We start from the raw sequence: 11,980 nt of genomic DNA, 5'->3' as shown, positions 1-11,980 counted from the left end.
ACTCACACAGGTACACACACACACACACACACACACACAGGCCAACACACGCGCACACACATGCCAACACACACACACACACACACACACACACACAGGCCAACACACACATAGGCCCATAAAACACACACAGGCCCATAAAACAAACACACACACACACACACAGGCCAAAACACACACGCACACACACACACACACACACACACACACACACACACACACACACACACACACACACACACACACAGGCCAACACACACATAGGCCCATAAAACACACACAGACCCATAAAACACACACACACACACACACACACACACACACACACACAGACAGCCAGCCACTGTGGCTTACTAGAAGAGGAGCTCTTGTACTACACTCACAGCTAAATTAAGTGCTGTAAACTGTGTGTGTTGTGTGTGTGTGTTGTTGTGTGTGTGTGTGTGTGTGTGTGTGTGTGTGTGTGTGTGTCCAGGTTGTTCCACCATCCTGCCCTTTATAAGCACATTCATAAGATCCATCATGAGTGGACGGCCCCTGTTGGAGTAGTTGCCCTCTATGCACATCCTCTGGAACATGTGGTAAGATCATAACACACACACACACACACACTCTCTCTCTCAGCCTCTGGCTTACTGGAAGAGGTGTTTCTCTATTACTCTACACAAAACACGGACACGCAAAACACACACTTGCACTGATACACACATTCATACTTTAATATTGCTTTTACATAGATATATTCAGATTTAACATGTAAAATACTTTTCTAGATAGATAGATAGATAGATAGATAGATAGATAGATACTTTATTGATCCCCAAGGGGAAATTCAAGAATTCTGAAATGCTGTCATAAATTATAGTGTGTTTATGTCCATATTCCTATTGAAGTTGTGCATACTCATGGGTAGCGGTTGTATTTATCTTTAGACTTCACTTTTAGATGTCATCTGATAGCATCTGATGCTAATATTCCTCCCACATCCTCATGAATTGTATTTTTATAATGTTACATCATTATAAACCAGTGTCTATAACTACACAGTCCACGTTTCTGTGGTGTGTGTGTGTGTGTGTGTGTGTGTGTGTGTGTGTGTGTGTGTGTGTGTGTGTGTGTGTGTGTGTGTGTGTGTGTGTGTGTGTGTGTGTGTAAGACTTCATCCTATGCATAGCGATGTGTGTAGTATATTTACACTGTATATTTACATCTGTGTGTGTGTGTGTGTGTGTGTGTGTGTGTGTTGTAGCTGTCCAACATGATGCCTGCTCTGATTGGCCCGGTGCTGCTGCGCTCCCATCTGACCACCACGGTGCTGTGGTTCACGGGGGCCTTTCTGGTCACCACCATCTCCCACTGCGGCTACCACCTGCCCCTGCTGCCCTCGCCCGAGTTCCACGACTACCACCACCTCAAGTAGGCACGCACGCACGCACGCACGCACGCACGCACCTCAAGTAGGCACGCACGCACACACTGTGTGTGTGCATTAGTGACAGTTTAACACATTCATATGTGTGTATATGTGTGGAATTGTATTAATCACATATTCTTATTGTTGTGTGTGTGTGTGTGTGTGTGATTTGCAGGTTTAATCAGTGTTTCTTATTGTTGTGTGTGAGTGTGTGTGTGTGTGTGATTAGCAGGTTTAATCAGTGTTTCGGCGTTCTGGGTGTGTTGGATCATATGTGTGTATATGTGTGGAATTGTATTAATCACATATTCGTGTGTGTGTGTGTGTGTGTGTGATTGGCAGGTTTAATCAGTGTTTCGGCGTTCTGGGTGTGTTGTATTAATCACATATTCTTATTGTTGTGTGTGTGTGTGTGTGTGTGTGTGTGTGTGATTGGCAGGTTTAATCAGTGTTTCGGCGTTCTGGGTGTGTTGGATCGTCTCCATGGCACAGATGACAAATTCCGTCAGACGAAAGCATATGAGCGACATGTACTCCTACTCAGCCTTACACCCCTCACACAAACCGTCCCCGACCCACCCAAGAAGTCTCAGTGAGCACACACACACACACACACACACTCACAGATCTGACTGACATACTCAAGAACACCTTAATCCACAAACACAGACACACACACACACAACCTTATACAGATATGACTGACACCCACACACACTGAAAAATACCTTAATCCACACACACACACACACACACACACACACACACACACACACACACACACAGGGGTTATTTATACCTTACACCATACACACACACACACACACACACTAATACTTTCCGTTATGAATTAGAACAATAAGAGCAGAGGTTAGAAAATATTTCCTAAACCAATCTTCTGTTCCATGTGGTTCCACTCTTCTGTTCCATGTGTTTCCACTCTTCTGTTCCATGTGGTTCCACTCTTCTGTTCCATGTGGTTCCACTCTTCTGTTCTGTTTCATGTGGTTCCACTCTTCTGTTCTGTTCCATGTGGTTCCACTCTTCTGTTCCATGTGGTTCTTTCACCAATCTCTTTATGTAGTGTCTATGTACACTAGCACAAAATGCAAAGGCATTTTCACACACACTCACACACACACACACACACAGAATCAGTGGCCATTGAGGCGTTTTACTAAGTGTACAGTCATATGAAATGCTAATATTAGAATGTTTAATGAGATGATGCACCTTTGCACTTTGGCCTTTGTCTTTACTCCTAATTGCCATCTCGCAGTCACACTAACAGTCTTTGTACTTTATCAAACAAATATTTTATTTTTCTCTAAATCAAAAAAGCACTTAATTTCATATGTACAGCAGGATATTATGGGGATTTTAAGAGGAGGATCTGTTGAGTGGATTGTTTCCTACTCTAATTTTTGTGAGATTTTATAGTTGAGAATGATGGCTCGTCCTGGGATGGCGAACCATGGTCTTTGTAATGTAAATGCACTCTCATTGTGGTGTCTTTTATGATTAAAATATTTAACTTTGAAGTATGCTTGTGTTTTCTTTTACTGAAAGACATGAACAATTGTTAAAAATGTAAAACACATGCAGTTGTACACACACACACACACACACACAAACAAACACACACACACACTCAAATCTGCCTACATTGCATGTATAACCTTAACATTGTTCTCAATACCAATTTGAACCACTGAACTGACCACATTTCAGCCCTCTAGGTCACTTGATATGACTTAGAAACACAACTGAGCCCTAGCACCAGGTCTTGTGAAGCTGTGTGCAAAGTAGATCAATATAGAATTAAAATAGAGTACTTTAGACCATTATTTGCCAAGGTATGCTCATGCATTTTGTCAAATGTCTATGGAAACTCCTTATAGGACTTTTGGTTATCCAAAATGCATACTGACAATCAAATGCTTACTGCACATAAACCCTTTTGTGTAGAAGCATAATCTTGGTCTCAAGTGAAAGGTAACATGAGGTTTCCTGTGGACTTTTTGGATTGTATGTCAGGTGTTCTGATATAGAATAACTACACAAAATATGGAATAATTACAGAAAAATCTCTATTTTTGCATTTACTTCGTTGGTTCAATGGGTGTGTATAAGAGACTAGACATCTGCACAACTAATATTGGACAAAACAACATGAAGATTACATTTCTATGGATTCCTGTGAATATTTCAGTACCCAATATGCTGCATCTACTTATTGCTAAGGGATATACACTGCAGCTAGAAGTTAGGGAAGCACCAAAAGCAGAGGGAGAGGGAGAAGGGCATTTTTGAATACATTTAATTGAGACATTAAATGTATTACATTTTAAATGATGACCTAAAGCTGAACTGTGTACAGGTGATGACTTAAAGCTGAGATCTTTGGACAGGTGATGTCATAATACCACCTCTTAGTCACCTGACCTTTCCCTTTGCCTGCGTGACAAAGGTGACACAGAGACATGTGCAAACATGACATACAGCTTACAGGAATATAGCTTACAGGCAACTGCTGTAGGATGCAACACCTAATCTACATTCAAAACTATTCATGTCAATTCTTCTTCAAGAAGATAATGAGGCTGTCTTGTGTCCTGTCCTTAAAGGAGAGAATGAGGGCTGTCTTGTGTCCTTAAAGGAGATAATGAGGCTGTCTTGTGTCCTTAAAGGAGAGAATGGGGGCTGTCTTGTGTCCTGTCCTTAAAGAAGAGAATGAGGGCTATCTTGTGTCCTTAAAGGAGATAATGAGGGCTGTCTTGTGTCCTGTCCTTAAAGAAGAGAATGAGGGATGTCTTTTGTCCTTAAAGGAGAGAATGAGGGCTGGCTTGTGTCCTTAAAGGAGAGAATGAGGGCTGTCTTGTGTCCTGTCCTTAAAGGAGATAATGAGGGCTGTCTTGTGTCCTTAAAGGACACTATGAGGTGTTAACGTGTTTTTGCCACAGAGGGACCTGGTGAAAGTCCCCTGTTGCTCAGTCAAGGTACAGAAATGTGTCATCACTTACAAATACCCTCTACACTAGACCAAAGTCATTTTAGGTAAGTCCCTCCACTCGGCGGCCATATTGCAATGCTTTTTGGGCACTCATCGGGCATCCTATTCGGCAGAAATGCACGTGCGCTGTAGCGGGCCGCTCCATATTTTTTATAATAAAAATGTATTTACTTTAGGCTTATCCAACCGGGTTGCTTAAACGCCAATTAGGTTAACGTCACGCAGTCAGCTGACGATAAAAGGCTGTTTGGCCTAACCTGCGAGAGGAGCGCTAATGACAGGAAGCTCTATCGGAGAGAGTAGTTACCGAGGGCATGTGAGACATGACGGGAGCATTTTAAAACAGAACATTCACACTGGATAAGTTACATTGGATTCCTCTGGATCGTACCCTTGTGGATTAATCCCTTTGAGGAATTCCTATGAAGCAGCGCGGACCCTGAGCAAAATAGGACCGCTCAAACTACTTTGTGTTGGCGCATCTACGGGAATGGATCGGTAGCATGGCAAGATGTTTTCCTTTCTCTTGTCGAGGTGTTGCGAAGATCCCTGGTTCAAGTCGTAGGCCTACTCTGCAGCTCCCCTGGCTAGTCTCCCGCTGGTAACTAAACACTCATCTCCGAGTTCACGTTTCCCTTCCACCAGTATACAAATAATTCAACATATTTCACAACTCGCTTTCCTTCAGTGACTCAGACTCTCTCCTACTTCCCCTTTTTGTTTAAATAGCATTTTTGTTTTTGATTGTATGGAGGGATATCGATTATTTAAGTTGTGTATGAATATTTTTGGTTTAATTTAAACTATCACAATATATGATTTGAAACTTATAAAACGTGTTTGTGTTGTTTGATTTGTGTGATAGTTTCGCTCTAACGGTGACTATATTTGAATTGGCAGCAAATACTGCCTGGCACCCCAGAGACAATTGAATCTCTAAATTTAAAAATAAGATTCAGATTAGTCACGTTACAGAATGGCACCCCAGATGGGACCTGAACATAGTTAACAGGCGGGACACTGTCTAACTAATCACACAGACGTTTTTTCCCAAAGAAGCAACGAACATTCCTGAACTTACACTGGTGTTTTGCTGAACTGCGCTACAGAAAGACTGGGATACGATTATAGGACTGAAAAGCCTTTTTGAACATTGAAAGAACTCTCTGCCTATGTGGATAAAAAAAAAAAAAACACACACATACACCCATTGTGAAACAGTGTGCTGAGTTACTGAATTTCTCTGCAATGTTTATTGTTAATCATTAACTAATGAACTGTGTGTTTTGAATGCAATATTGTGGGAATCTCATAAGAGTATAGTTCTTGTACTGCTGCTGTTTTTTCTACCCTCTCCTGCTCTTTTTTCAGCAGATACTCTAATCTGTGGCCTTTACTACTGTGCACTATAGGGTGTTCAGTCACTGTAGCATTCCCTTAAGTCACCTCAGTAAGGACCATTATTAATGAATCATGTCTGCCCAAGGTGATCAGCTAGATTCCACTCATTCCAAGTCACTTTTGGATCTTAGTCTTCTTGCTCCACCCAATATAGCCACTCCATAAAATCATTATTTTCCATATCCTCCCCAGCCCACTACTCTACCTAGTCGTCTGACTAGCCCACCAAATTTACCCAAAGTTTCAGGAATGTCTGATTGTCCTGGTTCTATGCCCCTAAGATTGCTTCCAGGCAGTTCTCCACCACCAGGAGATGCTCAAGAACCTGATATGGAGATGGCTACTTCTCCATCCACTTGTTCCTCTGCACCCTCAGCTCAGCGTGACTTGCCTACTACTCTTCCTACGCCTGGAAAAACCCTGGGAAGACTGGCTTTGCAGTCTTTGGGCCATGCAGAGAACTGGTCTTTACTTTTTGAGAAATTAGATTACTGCAATAGTCAGGTGTGTGATCTGTCAAAGCAAATGGGACGGAGTCGGTTTCATTTAGAGGCCAAACTGAAGGTTTTTGCTGACAAAACCGAGGAGCAGTTTATTAAACTTGATAAAACTAATGCAGAACATAAAGACCAACTAGATGTTGAATTAGACAAAATGTTAAAGGGAATAAAGCCTATGATTGCTGAGGAGATGAAAAGTCAGGACACCGCACAGCTCAGTGAAGTCCGATTTATGGTGGAACAGCTGCAAAGTGAAGTTCAGCAGGACATTCATGGCCATCACCAGAGTTTCCTTGCCACTCATAATATCCTGTCACAAAAAATGGATCATTGTGTTAGCGTGCTTGATCAATTATGTGTTGCCATGAGCAACTTACAGACAGAAAACAGTGAACAAAACAGTAAATTGAAGGCTCTTGAAAAAAAAATTGAAAGCAGTTTTTCTAACACAAATTCCCTCCTTTCCCGTTCAACGCCTCTGCTCAGGTCAATTCACCTGGGCCCAGGACAACCCAGTGTCATCAAAACAGACCATCTAAAACTGTCTTTTCCTACCTATGGCAGATCACATGATGATCCGGATCCTCTTCTGTATTTGTCCAAGTGTCAAGACTTTCTGGCTGTTCATCCTCTGTCTGATGCAGAGATCCTTGCCAGCTTTAGGACTGTTCTGCATGGCACCGCTCACGATTGGTGGGAGATTGCCAGAACTCAGGTTGTGTCTTGGGCTGAGTTTCAGAAGGACTTCCTTTCCGCTTTCTTGTCCGAAGACTATGAAGACGAGTTAGCAGACCGGGTGAGGAAACGGAGGCAAGGAGAACAAGAGTCTATTCGAGACTTTGCATTTTCATATCGAGCTCTTTGTAAGCATTGGAATCCTGACATTGCTGATTTGGAGATAGTGAAAATGATCCTGAAGAGTGTTAGGCCGCAGCTTGCAAGTCATCTCCGTGGACGAGTCAATTCCGTGGACGAGCTTGTGAGGCTTGGTCACCAGCTAGAGAAAGACCTAGAACAACAAGCACAGTATGAACAACGCCTAGCATACACCAGTAGAAACTCACAACAACAGAGAGTGACTATAAATAAACCCACAGAGAAACCTCCAGTAATGTGCTGGCGTTGCAAAGGCCAACACTCACCTGGTTCATGTCCCCAGTACCAGTCCCCTGCTGGAGATCATCAGTCATCGGGCCCATCTTCCAAAAACATGCAAAGATCTCCAAAGCCGGAACCGCATGGTGGAAAAATGTCTGTGACTTCTGCCTCCAAAGGTTCTGCAGAAAAACGGCAGGCAGCTAGAGCTGAGACTGAGCAAGGGCCTGGTAGTTGTGGCATACCCCAACAGTTGGTGGTCCCTGTTGTCATTGACACATGGAGCGGCAGGGCTATCGTTGACACAGGTGCTAGTTACACTCTGGTTCTTGATAGCGTATGGAGGGCACTTAACAGGCCTAAACATGACTTAAAGCCTTGGACCACTGGTCCACTATTCCTGGCTAATGGGGAAACAGAGACTCCTCTTGGTTGGGCTGAGGTAACCATTGACCTAAGCAATAATGTCTGTACCTTGCCAGTGGCAGTGCTCTCTCCCAAAGCACTGGCCTACCGAGTAGTCCTTGGTCTTGATTACTTATATTACAGTGGATTACAAATCCATGCATCTGACCACCAGTACAGTTTTAAAAACAAACCAGAGATCTACTTCTTTCAACTGAGTGATGAGCAAGCCTCCAACTGCAGTGTTACTCCCAAACTCACTCTCTTGTCCTCTGTTCCTCCTCCTTGCTTGACTCCACTTCCTGTTGCACTAACTTCTCAGGATTACATTGACAGTGCAGTTGCAAATGCTGACGTACATGACTGGGGAAAAACAAGCCTAAGACAACTGTTGGAGTCCCAGCCTGAACTTTGTTCTTTGAAGCCAGGAAGAACCACACTGTTGCAACATCATATATACACCAACACCGAGGTTCCAATCAAGCAGAAGCCATCCCGTATGTCTGCAGAAAAACAATTGATTGTAGAACAGCAGCTTCAAGAAATGCTCAACGATGGGATTGTTGAACCATCATATTCTGGCTGGTCTTCTCCTGTTGTACTGGTCCCAAAGAAAGATGGAAGTCAAAGGTTCTGTGTTGACTACCGGAAATTGAATGCAGTGACCGAAACGGACGCTTACCCGTTGCCTAATATCAATGAGCTACTTGAATCACTAGCTGGGTGCTCAGTCTTTTCCACTTTGGACCTCAATAGTGGATACTGGCAGGTCGCCATGAATGACTCCAGCAAATTGAAAACAGCCTTTGTGACCCCTGCTGGCCTTTTTCAGTTCAGGGTAATGCCTTTTGGACTCAAGAACGCGCCCTCCTCTTTCCAGCGGTTAATGGAACGAGCGCTCGCTGAACTTAGAGGGAAGAATTGCTTAGTTTATTTGGACGATATCGTGATATATTCCTCTACAGTTGAACAACACTTCCAAGATCTAAACGCCGTACTTCAGAAACTCCGAGCTGCAGGACTTACATTGAATCTAAAAAAATCCAAGTTCTGTCTCCGGCAAATCAAATACCTGGGTCATGTCATATCTGCCAAAGGGATAGCCGCAGATCCAGTAAAAGTGGAAGCTATCAAATCCTACCCAGCACCTACGAACATAAAGGAAGTACAGCGCTTCATGGGTTTAGCTGGCTGGTACCATCGCTTTGTGCCAGGGTTCTCTCAAGTGGCTGAACCAATCAATGCCCTGAAAAGAAAAGGACGAGCCTTCAAATGGAGTGATGAGTGTCAGAAGTCATTTGATATACTCAAAAGCCATCTTACCTCTCCTCCCATTCTGGGACATCCTGACCTGGATTTTCCTTTCCTTGTATATACAGACGCCAGTGACGTGGGATTGGGTGCAATCCTGGCCCAAAAGAAGGGAGTCGGTCACTTAGGAGGTGATCGCTATGCAAGCCGTACCCCTAAACAAAGCAGAGCCGCAATTACTCTGCTACAGAGAGAGAATGTTTGGCAGTTATCTGGGCTCTAGAGAAATGGGAGCATTATTTGGAACCAAAGTTGTTTACTGTGGTGACTGACCATGCCTCCTTACAGTGGGTAATGAACAGCACTAAAACGTCTAGTCGTCTTATAAGATGGGCACTTCGACTCCAAAAATTCAATTTTGTAATTGAATACCGGAAAGGCAAACTCAATGTGGCACCGGATGCTCTGTCTAGGATTCCACTCGGCCCTGCCTGTATGATGACTTCCAGTCAGAAGGATACAGAAGACTTTCCCTTTTCCATGACCACACTGTGGGAGGAACAACAGAAAGATCCTGAAATATCCAGCATCATCAAAGCCTTAGCTGAGGGTTGTAAAGTCTCAGAATCCAAATATTCTGTGATTGAGAATATGGTTTATAGGAAATCTCACCTAGCTGACAATAAATACCATTACCGTCTTTGGGTGCCAAAAACACTCATAACCACCATTCTACAGGCATATCACAATTCTCCGTTGTGTGGCCATCAAGGCATGTTTAAAACATACAAACGTCTCCATGACGTAGTTTTCTGGCCAAAAATGTGGGACGACGTCAAGAACTTCATCCGATCCTGTTTGAAATGTCAGACCTACAAAGGGGAAAATAACAAACCTTGTGGCAAAATACAACAGACTGAAGTAACTTTCCCAAATGAGATGTTGGGAGTGGATATTATGGGGCCTTTTCCCCGTAGCCCAAGCTGCCATGAGTACTTACTAGTATTTGTGGATTACTACACCCGCTGGGTGGAATTATTTCCCATGCGTGCTGCTACTGCACCAGTAATTGCAAAGCTGTTTCAAAAAGAAATTCTCACACGCTGGGGAGTTCCAGACTTTCTTCTATCGGACAGAGGCTCACAATTTGTCTCCAACTTGTTTACAGAACTCTGTGAAACATGGACAGTTACCCATAAACTCACTACCGCTGCACCATCCACAAACCAACATGACTGAAAGGGTAAACAGGAGCATAAAATGCATGATTTCACAATTTGTCGAGGATAATCATCGAAATGGGACCAATACCTTCCTGAATTCAGATTTGCACTAAACTCCTCCGTTACATGAAACAACAGGCTTGACAGCCGCGGAGCTTCACTTGGGGCTTAAAACTCAGAAGTCCTGTGGATAAACTTGTACAGGGACAAGCCCTATCACCTGATTCCGCTGGCTATGAAGTGGTGCAGCACATCAAAAACCTACAAATAAAGGCACACCTCAGCAGCAAAAAGGCAAAAGCTAGACAGCTGAGAAATTATAATAAAAAAAGAAGAGATGTAACTTACCAACCCAGGGATAGAGTGTGGGTTCGTAACCATGCTCAATCCTCAGCAGCAAAGCACTTTACAGCAAAACTAGCGCCCAAATGGAAAGGACCTTACAGAGTCATACAGCAGTTAGGCCCTGTGAATTTCCAAGTTGTCAGAGAAGACACGGGAGAAGACCTGTGTACAATCCATGTAAACAATCTAAAACCTTGTTTTCCCACTGCTGCTGAAAAAGATGCTCAAGAAAAGCAGAGTGTGCTCAACATTTTCTTGGAAGAGTCTGATGACGACGATTTTCATGGCTTTGGTTGAGTAGACGTTCTTTGCCAACCATGGGTTGTTTTTCCATGGGGGGAAGAGTGTAGCGGGCCGCTCCATATTTTTTATAATAAAAATGTATTTACTTTAGGCTTATCCAACCGGGTTGCTTAAACGCCAGTTAGGTTAACGTCACGCAGTCAGCTGACGATAAAAGGCTGTTTGGCCTAACCTGCGAGAGGAGCGCTAATGACAGGAAGCTCTATCGGAGAGAGTAGTTACCGAGGGCATGTGAGACATGACGGGAGCATTTTAAAACAGAACATTCACACTGGATAAGTTACATTGGATTCCTCTGGATCGTACCCTTGTGGATTAATCCCTTTGAGGAATTCCTATGAAGCAGCGCGGACCCTGAGCAAAATAGGACCGGCTCAAACTACTTTGTGTTGCGCACGACGGAATGGATCGGTAGCATGGCAAGATGTTTTCCTTTCTCTTGTCGAGGTGTTGCGAAGATCCCTGGTTCAAGTCGTAGGCCTACTCTGCAGCTCCCCTGGCTAGTCTCCCGCTGGTAACTAAACACTCATCTCCGAGTTCACGTTTCCCTTCCACCAGTATACAAATAATTCAACATATTTCACAACTCGCTTTCCTTCAGTGACTCAGACTCTCTCCTACTTCCCCTTTTTGTTTAAATAGCATTTTTGTTTTTGATTGTATGGAGGGATATCGATTATTTAAGTTGTGTATGAATATTTTTGGTTTAATTTAAACTATCACAATATATGATTTGAAACTTATAAAACGTGTTTGTGTTGTTTGATTTGTGTGATAGTTTCGCTCTAACGGTGACTATATTTGAATTGGCAGCAAATACTGCCTGGCACCCCAGAGACAATTGAATCTCTAAATTTAAAAATAAGATTCAGATTAGTCACGTTACAGCGCAAGGCTTCACGACACCAATCTTGCTCCAGCAGCGAGTTCACAACACATGATTGGCACGATGTCTTCACAACACACCAAATGATTGGCTCAATGTATTCAATCACATCACACCACATGATTGGCTCAATGTATTTACATG

The 11,980-nt window shown here is 43.2% G+C and overlaps 1 protein-coding gene and 2 long non-coding RNA genes across 6 annotated transcripts in view; 1 reads left to right on the top strand and 2 right to left on the bottom strand.

The window, feature by feature from the left end:
• The window catches only part of faxdc2 (fatty acid hydroxylase domain containing 2), an 8,487-nt gene extending 5,532 nt beyond the window's left edge, over window positions 1-2,955 (top strand). The window contains exons 6-9 of one of the 2 annotated variants that reach the window (XM_048237355.1): window positions 1-10; window positions 476-581; window positions 1,250-1,416; window positions 1,854-2,955. The exon at window positions 1-10 is cut by the window's left edge and continues 196 nt beyond it. In XM_048237355.1, coding sequence (XP_048093312.1) covers window positions 1-10; window positions 476-581; window positions 1,250-1,416; window positions 1,854-2,010 — 440 coding nt within the window. In that variant the 3' untranslated portion in view covers window positions 2,011-2,955. Of the gene's footprint in view, window positions 11-475; window positions 582-1,249; window positions 1,417-1,646; window positions 1,765-1,853 lie in introns of those variants that run through there. The other variant, XM_048237356.1, reaches the window with a different exon arrangement.
• A 3,067-nt stretch (window positions 2,956-6,022) lies between these two features.
• On the bottom strand, window positions 6,023-9,250 carry LOC125310931. Of its 2 annotated transcripts, XR_007196393.1 has the most exons (4): window positions 9,152-9,250; window positions 7,471-7,605; window positions 6,884-7,337; window positions 6,023-6,638 (listed from the first exon to the last, which is right to left on the bottom strand). It is a non-coding gene; the product is annotated as an uncharacterized LOC125310931 (long non-coding RNA). The 2 variants fall into 2 exon arrangements; XR_007196391.1 differs by lacking the exon at window positions 9,152-9,250 and having other exon boundaries at window positions 7,471-8,088.
• A 100-nt stretch (window positions 9,251-9,350) lies between these two features.
• Window positions 9,351-10,422, bottom strand: LOC125310924. Of its 2 annotated transcripts, none has more exons than XR_007196388.1 (3): window positions 10,391-10,422; window positions 10,080-10,251; window positions 9,351-9,951 (listed from the first exon to the last, which is right to left on the bottom strand). It is a non-coding gene; the product is annotated as an uncharacterized LOC125310924 (long non-coding RNA). The 2 variants fall into 2 exon arrangements; XR_007196387.1 differs by lacking the exon at window positions 10,391-10,422 and having other exon boundaries at window positions 9,351-9,628; window positions 9,752-9,951; window positions 10,080-10,271.
• Window positions 10,423-11,980: the final 1,558 nt, after the last annotated feature.

This window comes from Alosa alosa, chromosome 2 (genome assembly GCF_017589495.1).
Source record: "Alosa alosa isolate M-15738 ecotype Scorff River chromosome 2, AALO_Geno_1.1, whole genome shotgun sequence".
Classification (NCBI taxonomy): Eukaryota; Metazoa; Chordata; class Actinopteri; order Clupeiformes; family Clupeidae; genus Alosa; species Alosa alosa.
This window is presented reverse-complemented; position numbering and strand designations above follow the sequence as displayed.